The sequence below is a fragment of the Oculina patagonica genome, chromosome 2 (assembly GCF_052425735.1).
Source record: "Oculina patagonica isolate OP01 chromosome 2, crgOcupat, whole genome shotgun sequence".
Taxonomy (NCBI): Eukaryota; Metazoa; Cnidaria; class Anthozoa; order Scleractinia; family Oculinidae; genus Oculina; species Oculina patagonica.
The window spans coordinates 26,050,224-26,063,761 of NC_135759.1; the positions used below are offsets into that span (position 1 = coordinate 26,050,224).

The 13,538-nt window shown below is 36.2% G+C and overlaps 3 protein-coding genes across 4 annotated transcripts in view; 2 read left to right on the top strand and 1 right to left on the bottom strand.

The window, feature by feature from the left end:
* LOC144638353 (uncharacterized) overlaps positions 1 to 14 on the top strand; it is a 2,808-nt gene extending 2,794 nt beyond the window's left edge. The window contains exon 4 of the mRNA XM_078497578.1: positions 6 to 14. Coding sequence (XP_078353704.1) covers positions 6 to 14 — 9 coding nt within the window. The remainder of the gene's footprint in view (positions 1 to 5) is intronic.
* Positions 1 to 13,538, top strand: part of LOC144643813 (putative ferric-chelate reductase 1) — a 91,878-nt gene that overhangs the window by 37,944 nt on the left and 40,396 nt on the right. The gene's annotated exons all lie outside the window — the stretch shown is intronic.
* LOC144638362 (DOMON domain-containing protein FRRS1L-like) lies at positions 152 to 4,640 on the bottom strand. The gene is made up of 6 exons (XM_078497589.1): positions 4,348 to 4,640; positions 2,924 to 2,983; positions 1,880 to 2,053; positions 1,379 to 1,468; positions 910 to 968; positions 152 to 296 (listed from the first exon to the last, which is right to left on the bottom strand). The coding sequence occupies exons 1-6, from the start codon at positions 4,363 to 4,365 to the stop codon at positions 152 to 154; spliced, it is 546 nt and encodes a 181-aa protein (XP_078353715.1). The 5' UTR covers positions 4,366 to 4,640.

Consider the following 13,538-nt stretch of genomic DNA (forward strand, 5'->3'; position numbering starts at 1 on the left):
CACAGCATACTTAAACAAACAACGTTGAATGTGGTGGAAAAGAATGGCGGGGAGGAATGGATGCATTTTACGTTTGCATTATTTTTCCAGAAATAAAACTGATGACCCCTGTCTCAAACGTTTTGACCGGGACTGTTAAAAACCTGAAAAGTTAAACTCGCTTTAATTGTTTAAGAAAGAACGCTGAACTAAATAGATACAAACCTCCGCTTAAGTCTCCAATCGCTCCCAAAAGAAACCAAGATTCGTTCAGGTTCCTAAAGTTTTCTATTCCTGGGTTTATTTCTCTCGCAATTCTAAACAGATTACAACAAGTAAAAACAAATCGCAATTAATTATGTTATTGTTATCAATCGTTAACTGAGTTAGTTTGTACAAGTCATTTCCAAACTGTCTTTCTTTTTCACGGCTGCTGGTTATTTTAATTAGGAGAAGTTTTTCCTACAAAATTGAGGTGGATGAGGTTTCCATCTTTTAAACTGACAAGAAGCTACTAGAACCTATGCGAAAAAACTCTGTTTTTTTGGCGGATATGTCTACCTTGTATCACAGCCTGATTAGTTGGAAAGATTTGTTTTCCCTAACCGGGTTTAAGTGTTTAATTTTAAGGACTGGGGTGGGTGGATCGAGAACAGAGAAAATCAAATGGGAAATGTTCTTTTATTACGGGAGTATCGCAATAATGATAAATGCTAAGACATTTTTTGGTCCATTTTTGGTGAGATGTATTAGTCAAGTTGTAATAACGCGCGCTCTGTGAGAGAAAATCATTTGTAAAAACAAGTGGTGACTTGACTGGACAGTTGACACATATAGAGGATAGTTTAGAACGGTTAAACGATTTATTATTAGGAGACCTGCTGATAATTATTATCGCACTAGTGTTAATAAAGAAACAAAGGCATTTACTTGCACTTTACCACGCCACCTTCATTTGATTGTTCAATAATCGTCACCGCCGATGGAGTCTGAATAAAGAATAATGATAATGTTAATGAAAACGATATTTTAAACAACTAAAACGGATCGATTCCAGGCTAATGGTAACTGAAAATTACCACCAACAGATCGTAAAAAAGTAATTCACATTTATTTTGTAATATTATTTTCAGAATACAAATCACCAAGAGACCTTACCATCTGTACGGCCGAGCCAGAGGTCACAAGATATTATAGCTTGCTCCGTTTTCATAAATAGAAGTCGGATCGTTCAATTTAAGCTGGATTCAAGATCACACTAGTGTAGAGTTTGTATTTTTATCGTTATCGGTTTTTAACAGTGTTTAGTAAATTAGCATTGGGATAAAAATCGTGACTACTAAACCTCTTTGTCATGTTTCCCTTTTTAGAAGGCGATAGTCAAGATATAAATACTTACTGGAGTAGTCATAGAAGGTGTACTTCGTCCTACTGCATAATAATGACCACTTGATCGATCACTGGCGCAGATGAGTATGTCCGTCTCGGCCTGTAAGTAGATTACATACAAAAGCCGATAACTCTCCTTGTTTATGCAATATAATTTTATGCTATATAATTTTGGTATTTATTATGTTATATTATAGTAGTTGCATAAATGCGTTAAATAAGCTTACAGTACCTAACCTTCTGCACTATTTGTTAAAAGAGGAAAGATTTTACATACTACTTCTTCAACTTGCCAGTCAGTACATTTTTAACATTTTACTCAACAAAATGAGTACATAAAGGAGTAACATGGTACAAAATTGTATTACTATGTAGTATGCAGTATGAATCATGAGTATCGTGAACAGTCCGTGACATGCAGGACTTATTCACACTTGCGATGTTTTAAGTTCTTAAAGTTCTTAAAATGATATTTCAAACCTTCTATCACCAGTAGCCATATGCTACTTACCATAAGTTGGTCATCACTGAATCCCACTCCTGCCCAGCCCTCTTTGCCACTTAGCTCAAACGTTACGTTACCGCCAACTTTTTGGTATGTCACTAAAAAATCGCAGTCGGCACTTGATGTACAGGAATCTGGAATTCTAAAGCTACCTATCATTGGTGCTGTTGTTGTAGGTCCCTAAGTATAATAAAAGCTGAATATTCAACGTGCACGTTAGCAACAAAGCAGGTTGAAGTCAAGAATAAAACGCTGGCGAACAAAGTTAAAAATGTGATACATTTCCATTACATACACAGTCCTAATTAGCCAATAATTAATGATTGCAATTTGCCATTTTATCTTTAGCTGTCGAACGTCGCAGTTTACGACCGTAATATTTTAGGAGTGTTTAAACTTTATTTGTTAGTGACAACTTTTTTTAATTTTTTTATTTTATTCTTACTGATGCCTAGCTACGGCTTCCCCACTTCACTTTTACTGAATTGAAATTGACATAAAACATCCCTTTTCTGTTCCACAGCCGGCTGTGCTAATCTGTAAATATATATTTATAAATTATAATCATACGAATAAAGAATCTTGAAGCATTATGAGATTTCTAATCTAATTTTTAAGTGAATTTATACAAGTAAAACATTCGGGTCCTTAATGTTACAAACGGAAATACATGTGCAATCAGCCATCTTTATTTTGTTATTTCTTTGGACAATGAAAACGAAAACAAATTTTCAAAATAATATGACAAGTTACTGTCATATAATTAATTTGACGAAACTTTACGTTATGTACTTTGTGTCAGTGCACATATTCACAGATTAAGCATGAAAACAGTGATTCCGTTGTTGTAATAATAACTTTATTCAATTAAGTGTCAAAGAAGAATAGCAGTGCAACCACTAATTGGGGACACCCAACTAAAGTTTAAAAATAGTTTTACCTATAAATTCCAATCTAAAATAATATCATGTCTAATTCGATGCACTCAGACAAGCAGACATTTAGACACACCTTTAGACACACACAGAAATCTCAAAGGTTAACACCTACCGTGAGACCATGCAGTTTGGCTGAAAGCAATAACAGCAGGGCAGTAATCGATACAAGGTGCTAAAGATAAATAAAGATTGAATTTGAAAAATGTCACTTCAGTAATTACTCTTAAAATGCAATCAATAGTGGCAGGCTCAGTTGTTTTAATTAATTAAAGCCGATTAACTCGAATCCAGAATTTTCAAAATTAAACTTTTTAGTTTCAACACGGCTCTCTTACAATGTTTTTTTGGCTTCAAGGTTTCATGCCAATAAACAGGACAGGCTGGAGAATCATACGAAATAAGAATTAATCGCATTTATAATGAGATTTTCACGTATGTTGGCCTTTGCTTTGTCTCTACTTGACTTTCTAATTCCGTTTTAATCAAAGCATAAACGTAAAAACAAATAATACAAATGCAATTGTTAATGAGTTAGGTATCAATATTTTAACCAGCGCTTTGAAGTTACGTTTATTGTTTTAATATTTGATATACGAATCTCAACACAACCAAAGACGCATTCACTTTGGGACGAAGTACAGACGGTTTTATCACTGAACTGCTAGTCAAGTTAATCGAGCGAAGCGGCGGCATAACTTCAAAAAATCAGTTGGTAATTTTTAAATCATGATTTTTGATTGATTGTCGTGTTATCAATTCCCGAATACATATAATACAAAACTAAAAATGTCGGTTACTGAGTATTCATTTTGCTTTAAGTCACATTTTGATTTAAACAAACTCTACTAATTTTAAGCACTAAATCACTTAGTATAAGTAATGACATCTAAAACAACGTCATTCAGAGTGTTACTAGTAACAAACATTTCTTTTTTGCAACAAACAGACTAGGAGAACAGAAGAAGCCGAATGTTTCTTTATCTCTCACAGATAACACTCACAAAGCAAACAAAAACAGTTTGTCTTCATGGTCGAACCAGTGAGTAAAAATATATGCAAATGCAGCCATATTGATTCTTTTGAAATAATATTGACTAACCTTGTAAATAAATGCATATACATTTTTCCCTTCATGTCGCTGTCCTTGCCGGATGATCAAAATTATAACATATATAATAACATGACAAACCATGTAGGTAGACTTCACCCAAGGTCGTTCAAAACTCATGAATAGTTCTGTGCTTGTTTCATTCTTGTCGACTTGACACCCATGTCGATAATTTAAATTTGAATTTTAATTTTTGTGAACCGCAATATTTAAATTGTTCCAAGGCACGAAAGTGTCAAAACGCTTGTATTACATGTTTTAGAGATGCTTTAGTGTAGCTGTCGAAGTACAATACGCAAACAAACGGTATTTGAGTCTGATGTGCCGCCGATAGTACTGTGAAAAGTTCAAGTTACCGGCTTTATTTGACTGATAAGTGTTCTTAACTATACTTTGTATAGTCAGTAAATAAAAGTGTCTTAACTTACCTTTGTTGGGTTCAACATTGTGGAAATTATTCGCGTATTTCAGTGTAGAACGCCGCACACAGTAAAACAGATGCTACGACGGTGACGTCGGTATTCTAGCGACAGTATACAGTCACCGAACCTTTCCGTGTACTGGTGGAAGTATGCATGAGAAGATATACTACATAAGAAATTGAATTTATATTAACCTCAGAATACTTTGTATGCATTAATATATCTCTTATTGTCATGGAAGCGCAAAACAAACGGGCGCTTTTGAAAATCATATTGCACTGTCATGCTCAACTGGTTTGCTTCTTTTCTATTTCAGTTTATTTTAACCTAAATTATACCCGAAATAGCTGTGGCAATATTTCGCGTTTTAGAAAGTCATGTCAAACTTTACCAGAACAAATACATGGCAGAGTTAGTTTGAAGTTATTTTAATATAAATATTTTTTTTTACCGTAAAGTCGACTATTAGCCCTCGAGTCCTAATTTAAGTGTATTAAGATGAAGGATTTGTTTTGTTTTGATCTTTTTATGGTAATATATTTGCAGCATCATGCATCAGCTGTTTTGCGTGTTCAACGGAAAGAGACAATTATACGTGCGTTCACGCAATAGAAATAACAGCCAATCACGAAATTCTTACGTCATATGAGTAATTAATTGTCGACATCATACATGACTCATCAGGTTTAGACCGAAAACACGTCCACTGGCGTCACGCCATACTCTTTTTGTCGTCTAATGCCAATAATATAAACTGCGGGGTAGAATATAAATTTAGAACACTTGTAACGCCAGGTTAGCTTCCATGGGATAACTTTAATTTAAATCCACATCTTTGTGAAATGAAAATGAAAAGGGAACACCAAGGTTCTACAGCAACCAAACTAAAACTGTTAATCTACTAAAACTGTTAATTACAACTAATTTTGCACATAAGACAATCGTCTGCGATTTATTTCCACACCAAGAGATGCAAATTACTACACAAACAACAATCTCCACCCAGAACTACCAAAAATACATTTTTTGACAATCGAATAACAAATAATCTAATAAGAAAACAAATTCTACTCAATAGTATCAGCAACCGTTTTATCAAAACAATGTTTTATGGCTTGAGTCAGGTGAATAAAAGCACAGTTATAAGACAATTCTAACTGGTTAGAGATTCTTACCACGCTGATAAGTATACAATGGGTTTTTTAGATTTATTTAGGAACGCGGAGTAGTCCCTGACGGAGAAGCACAAAATGAAAGCAGCATGCAGGTTTCTTCGTGTGCATTCGAACCGGGAGTATTATCATGTAGGGAGGGAGAATTTTGATGTCTGCCATTTATATTCAAATCACTTTCCAAGCGGCCTCCTACACAGACATTCTTTTTTTAATTCTCGCCACGCACTCCATAAGCGCAGGAGGGTACTTCCTATCGTTCACAAGAACAAAAGTTTAAAATACTGCGTGACACGATGTTGGTCAAATAAGTGAAATGTAAAAGGGAAATTAAGTGCCAAAAAAATCGTTCGAAAGATGAAACCAAATCTTTCGGACTTAGCCCTACATCTGAGCCGTAAATGTTTGAAATATTCCTTTAACATTTCACTTATTTGATTAATATTCTATCATGCTTGATTCGGCATGCTTCCACTTTATCAGGTGATTATGAAAAACGATTCCAATTGCTGGAAATGATGATATCACAAGTGGCAGAGTAACCATGGTGGCCTTCTTGCGCCCTAGGGAGTCAATGGGTTTAGTCGTATAATATACATGAATGACCCCTGTGTAAGCAAAATTAAAGGGGCTTTGTCAAGGATTTTCCCAGACTTTTGGACACCCGAATTTATATTTGTGTCACAGGGAACCTACAGATTATAGTCCATTGTCCACTGAAACTGTTACCAAGCGTATTTGGCTGCGGATGGCTCGGATTGAAATGGATTGCAACTTGAAAAGTTAAGGCTTAATTGTTCAAGTTGTTTCCGCGCGTCTTGGAAAAATCGATACCTAAAGCGGTATCTTGATTTCTTTCACCAATAATTTAAGGTTATATGTTCCCTTAGATGTTCAAAGATAATTGTGCGTTAAGACGCTTTTTATCGCCTAATTGTTTTTAAATTTTACCTTTTTGTCTTGCTTACTCACTAACTTACTTACTAAGCTGTCTTTACGAAAACTTCCTTCCTTGGGCGGGAACCTAGTGATAAAGGCATCTTATCACCCAACGTTCCGCTTTCCTCCCCCATAACGTCGCTAATTTGCCACCCCGACCATCAATAAAATGCACGCCGAAAATAACAAAATGCTTTTGTTTCAAGAGTGACGAGAATTTGAAACCAAACAATAGACCATTTCCTGATACGTAATAATATATATTTCTCATTATCTTTATCTGGACGTAACATATTCAATCTCCAGACTGCAGAATTTTTCGTACTCAAAGTCTCGTATCAAATTCCATATTTGTATCTCTTTCCTCAATATCTTTGCTGGCAGTAACATTTTCAAACTCCAGACTTTCGAATGCAAAATTCTCTTGAGAAATCACGTTTCGTATCTGGCGTTGTCTTCCGAAGCCTCCTCTAAAAGCATTTTTAAAACCTTGCTGAAATTTGTTATTAAATATGAAATAAATAATTGGATTAATTGCAGCATTTATATGAGAGATCCAAAAGAAGAATAGCGGAACAGGCGCTGGGAGTGCACAAAAACTGGAGAAATAAAAGACGCTCATTAAATGGTTTACGTGGGTAAACAACCAGCAAAAGGCAAACAAAGTTACAGTAACTACTAATAACCTATAGATATTTTGATTCTGTATGTTTATCCTTTCCTGCGTTTGACTGCCACCAATTGGCCGCCTTTTGCGTAAGGAATGACCAATTATAGTATTAGTTGTTCCTATTACAATCAATGGAAGTACGTAAAATACGACAGCTTTGGCACTTTCCTCCACTTTGCTATAAAATAAACGCTGTACGGGATCCTCGCTCCAGATTGAAACACAAATGGTAGTTTCCACGCTTATTTTCCTTGTATCCATCTTATAAAGATAAGGAGAAGCTGCAATGGCTGAGATTATCCAACTCACTGCTATGGATCTCCTTGTCGTTGCTGAAGACATTGGCCTTTTCATGGCATGTACAATTGCCATGAATCGATCCACAGACATAATGACAAGCGTGGAGATCGAGAGCCCAATGGACAAAGCTAATACGAAGTAAACAAGTTTGCAGGATATTTTTCCAACTAAACCAGGAATCCACTGTACACCAACAAACACGAAGGAAACAGACAACGTGGTCGCAAAGCAAACATCAATGAGATCTGCAACAGCCATGTTGATGATAATATAGTTGAATGTTGACTGTTTTAAATCTCGGTATGTCCTCACCAAATATATTACTATAGTGTTCTCCACGCAAGCGGCGATCAATAAGATAACGTAGGCAATAACCAAAATGGCGATTGTTATTTCGCTTGGGTTTAATATCTTGCATGGAATGGTTGAAGAAGGACGTTCTCCTGTGATATTCGATTGATTCATGTCTGTGAATTGAATACATTTCACATTTAAGGTGATTTCTTAGTATTGCATTGCGCATCCTTACTGCGCAGAATTGTACGCGTAATAAGCGCGCGCACATAAACAAAATGGCGGCTTTTTTCTATGCGGCTTGGCTCGCGAGAGAGATAAATCATCGTTTTCTTGTAAACGAGTTCGGTGACCTATCATTCTTTCCCTTAGTTCAATTCGAAAGTAGCGATCAAATTCTTTCTATAAAATGAATACAGATCAATTTCTATGGCAGAATAATACATTATCACCGAAAACGTGTACTTTGCCAGTACTCGCAAAGGAAATATAAGGAATTATATGGTAAATACAAGGTCTTCCTGCCCCTAAACGAATACGGTGACCCCCCTTTTTTTCAAAACTTAACTTCCCTTTAGGTAAACAACTAACTGGCAAAGTTTGGTTGGAAATCTATGAGCAGTTTTATTTACGGGATTACCTTAATACAGAGTTCTCCAGTTTCAAATGGACATCCACTTTGAAAACTTCATTATAGCACAACTAAAGTAAAGCGCGCGTTCTGATTGGTTAATTTAGCGTCTACTATTTGCCCATGGGTGCACACTGACGTATGCTTCAACCTAAGCGCGCGCGCTGATCTGTTGTGACATGGCACAAGAAAGTGCCACTACTTCACGCGTTTTTACTTGATTTCTCAATTTTCCTGTGAATTTGAAAAGCTAAACATAAGAAAAACCATTTCTCCAAAATGCTGAAAAACTTTGAGGTATAATGCAAGTTTGAAATAATTCAAAACTTTGTTTTATTTTTTTCGCTTAGGTTTTCGTCAGCGTTTACGCGAGCACTACACGCAATTTTTCAAATTAGCGCGCGCACTTTTACCTCAAAGAAACTTTACAAAATCTCCTAAAAGTTGTGCTATAAAACAAATGGTAAACGTCACAGCGTGCACTATTGAGTTACAGATGCACTTGGGAGGTTTGCTAAGCCCTCAAGAAGCTAGAGTCGCACTCGGCTATCGCCTCGGGCGACTCTTACGCATCTTTCGTGCTTAGCAACCTCCCGCGTGCATCTGTAACTCAATAGTGCACGCTGTGACGTTTACCATTTGTTAATTTTGACCGATGTAAGCTCGTCTTATGATAGGGATGTGATTTTAATAATCCAAGCCCGATTTTCACAAATCACGGTCATATTAAAATATATCATGTAAAACGTAAAACAATGTATAGTTACATTCAAACGCATGATTGTTCGCACATATTTCTCAGCCTAACTCGAAGGCAAATCGGTTAACCCTTTTCAGACCGGGCTTTTTTGGACCTTCTCTGAACGCGGGGGAGGGGGGGGGGGCTTCGGAAGCCCCCCTATGTAATTTCCAGAATATTTAAGCAATCACAATAAAACTTATAGGATGCATTGTATGTCCGAAAGTTTTTCTTTTGGTATACATCACGTGGGATGGTGACGTCACATCATGTAACAATTACATCATAATGTCAAAACAGTCACCATCTTGGATCCGCCATCTTGGCCACTTTCGGGACGGAATTTAAGTTTCTTTTGAGCCCGCGAAACATGAGCAGCGCTATGCGCTGTGATAATGAGATGCAACCTAACAACACCTAACAACGGGTTTGTTTACTGTTCAAGTGTGGGTAGAGCCTTTGTTTTTAAACCAATCGTATTGTGCCACGTTTAGCCTATTGTGAACGGGAAACAACATGAGACGATCATCGAAGGTTCAAGGTAATAATGGCCGTCGAAGTTGTTCAATTTCCATCGCCCGAATTTGAGTTATTCGGCTCCCAAACATCACTTTGGTGGTATTGCGCGATGCTTAAGGGTGCAAATTTTGAAAGCTTATAGTGGATTTCTAGAAGTTTTTCCGATGAAACGAGCAGTTGAGAACAGAAGTTGGAAAGTTAAAAGCTTCGTATATCAAGTAAGTGTCTTAGTCCCATTTCATTTCTTCGCGCTATGATAATTTGTTTGGGAGGCAATTTGAACGCTTATCGCCGCCATTGCGCCTCTTGTTTCACCAACCGCTTCGATCCATGAGAAGTTTAAACTAAATTCTCCCTGAAATGAAGCGTTCAAGAGAAGATGATTTGTTAGTCGATTTATTGTTTACAAGTTGTGTATATATTTGGTGGAAGCTCAAATTAATTATAGTTTATTTAAAGCTCTATTCACATCAACGACAAAGAGTATAAATGCGGGGCGGGGGAGCTTTAAATACATGTATGAAGCGTCAACAACATTTTTAAGCCTATATGAATTATTGGATTTTTTTACCTATAATTGTCCTCTGAATTATTAATTATTTGTTGCTCGTGTTAAATCCTCGTTTAGTTTAAGTTTCGCTTCTTTTCTCAGGAATCATTCCCCTGTTCTTGGGGTGGACAACAAGGTGATGATCTTCTAACATCTTCTTTGGGCGAGATGTTGCTGGCTTATTACCGGTAATGGGAAAATGTTGAAGAAAGATGAGCGAATTCATGGTGAATACTTTCTCCTCTTTCGCCGTAAAAGTCCAATGGAAAGCGCCTTTAAGCATTTTCGCATATTCTTCCAGCATGTGCATTTTGGAGGAGAGGAGGCGTCTAAAAATGCCGTCCTGTTGAACTTTACAAACTCCTTTATATCTCGTTGGGTTGATGAGGTAAACAAATTCAGAATTTAAGAGAAATAAAAACAAGATTTAACCGACACATGCATCAAAGTTTATTGTGAATGGGCCGCGCTTTTTACCTAACACATCTATAACTGTGTCTTTAACCGCTTCGCTGTAATTATAGTTAGAGTGGAATCATTAGAATTATAGTCAGAAGAATCTCAAACTTTTTTTGATCGCATAAACTTCAAGGGATGAAGAGGTGCTTCGACCGGTTACAACTCTTTCGACATAGGCTCTTGGTGGTCAGGAGTAGTCTGTCTGCTGCTTGAAGGGTCGGCCAAAACGGTTTTCTTCCCCTTCTTACCTTCTTGGGTTATTCCAACTTTCTTAATTTTAGCCAGAAGCATATAACACGGTAACAAACCGTGCAACTGTCGTCGTAATGTGTCGCCCTTGACGCTGGAACAACCGTTCGGTCGGGATGCGCGTAACACCCGTGATGAAAATACCGCGGTAAATTTCGACAACCTCCTTTTGTACGAAGATTAAAAAAATAATCGGCAAAGAAATCGTTCCCTTTCTGATACAGGAACTTCGAAGTCCCCGCTCCCTTCGATTTTTGTAGTCTTTTGCCGCATACACGACAAAGGTCTTCAACGTTTTTTCGGTGAAGCGAAGTCATTGTCAAAAGAAATCGAATTTGGTAGTAATATTAAGTTGACTCAAATCTTGATTTCAAGAATTGGGACTACAAAAATCTTTACGGGGCATTATTCTATATAGTTTAATGATTCAAAATTAAGATGTGAGATAGTGATGAAAACTTCACAGGTTTCAAAAGAACGCTTTAAACTTTGTCCTGTTCCTCTCATGGATGTCCGCCATTACATCGCGTTGTACAACTACGTGTCAATTTACAACGCTCCGAATTGCGCTAAAACACTCCTGTGTCACATTTTTAAGAGCTACGTGACCTGTAGATTCTAAATATACTCATTGCGCATAGTTATCTTTCAACACCATGTACTACGCATTAGTTTTAGGTTGAACACATAAAACAGACCGATTGTGTAATAAGCCGCGTTAGGTATTAACCAGGAGTTAATACACCAGATCCGCCCTCAAGTTAATAACGCGCGGTCGCACAGCTAAGTTCCGATTATTGAGCTTTTGAAAGTGCCGTATATAATTGGATTTCAAAATTTTTCCAAAATTCCAGAAAACCACCCAAAATGACTGCAAATTACTCAAAACCAATAAAAATGTGCTTTAAACCCGAAAAAAAAAAAAACACGCAAAATTACAAATTTGGGAAAACATGCCTGTCAAAATGTCGTTTCCATGGTGATTCAAGTTCCTGACACATCATCCAACCATACTTAATTATTGCCAGATAAATTTCAGGAAAACTCAGAAAGTTTGGCAGCGTTTGCTTAAATCTTATAACGTATCTTTGTTGTCAAAATTGTTTTGCTTGTTCATATAAGGTCAATCCAAATTCAATAGAGACAAAATAACAACTCAAGGGGATCACCACAATTGAGCCAGAGATTTAGGAATTCTTAATCCGCAAATGGTATATCCCGCGGAAGATTGAACATGGAAGGTTTAAAAGAATACAAAGAAAATATTAGGAGACTGCAAAAATAAATAGAATGTCTCGTTAGGAATAAGCAAAATAAAATAAAATATGCAACCGAAACATGAAATACTGGTGCATTAAGAAATTTTAACGTGTGGAGGGAAAATGTATCGAAAACAGAAAACATAGTTTATGTACAGCGAGTATCAGTAAACTGATGTGATCGAATAAATGTGCAGACGGATTTATTAAACTATACATGAAACTTACTTGCTTTTATTACTTAAAAACAATTAAAAGACATTAAGTAAACATCAGTCCCCCGTCCACGCTCAAATCGCAAAATCCACTCTTTAAACGTTTTTGCTCCATTTTTTCTCCAAAGGCATCATTTGTGAGATCCTTATCTTTACTTGTTTTCATCAGTGAATGTTTATCCAGTGGTTTCTTTATTACACAAAATTTTCCAATATAAATTCATATTGTTGTGTGTCATCGACGATACACGAGTTCAAAGACAAGCGGTTATTACCAATTTTCTCGAGCGATTAATGACTGTACAATCCACTATTAAGACTTGCCCGCTTCAATGTATTCGATTTCTATTTTCTTTTTCTTCTTGAGTAGGAAAAAGCGCATCTGTAATTTAATTTGTAGTTGGGTATATCATTTAAGTATTGCTTACAGACCCCAGAAACATAATTACCATTCAAAAGTAAACAAAAGGATTCCATTCAATGCGTAATATTAAAATTTACTAAAAAGGAAAATTTTTAGGTTTACCTTTTCATCCAAGATCTCCGGTGATTGTTTCTGGAACTCTTTGTAACGAAAAATACTTCAGCTCAAGGTTGAGATGAATCCTACCTATTCTAATTTAAATTCGAACAAAAGCACCTACCAACCGTCCTGCAGATAGAAATGACAATAAATAAGAAATAACAAAGCACCTGTCTAAAATTAAAAACGCGAAACCTGAACAAATTGAAAAGAGTTTTGTCAAATTGACAATTTCTACTTATAATCAATGGAAAGAAAACGAAACGAAGAAAAAATATTGTTTTTTTTTTTGCGAATGGAAATGGGATATAAAATTGCAATGTTGAAATGATGCTAACACATCGGCGTACACGGTTGTCATGAGTTGTAAATTTGTGCACTAGCAATCTGTCAACTTAATTATCAATTGGGACTTGGGACTTGCATCTTTTATTTGCTGAAGACAAAAAGTGCATTAAAATTTATTTTATCAGTCCAATCATCATAAGGTAATACTAAAAGAAGAAAAACATTAACGCAGGAAATCAGTGATTACATTACCCACTGAAAATTTAATTTTAGTATTGCGCGCAATCCCTTTCGTGTCTCACAAGTTTAATTGCAATAAGATTGCAATAAGAAAATTAAAATGAAATATGAAAAGTACAATAAAACAATAAGGCTAATTATTATAGCTTG

What these genes read in the sequence shown, in the direction of transcription:
- LOC144638362 (XM_078497589.1), bottom strand. An exon ending in CCAAACTGCATGGTCTCACG is followed by an intron (nt 2,054 to 2,923) that starts GTAGGTGTTAAC and finishes TATTATACTTAG; the next exon opens with GGACCTACAACAACAGCACC. An exon ending in GGTGGCGTGGTAAAGTGCAA is followed by an intron (nt 297 to 909) that starts GTAAATGCCTTT and finishes TAATCTGTTTAG; the next exon opens with AATTGCGAGAGAAATAAACC.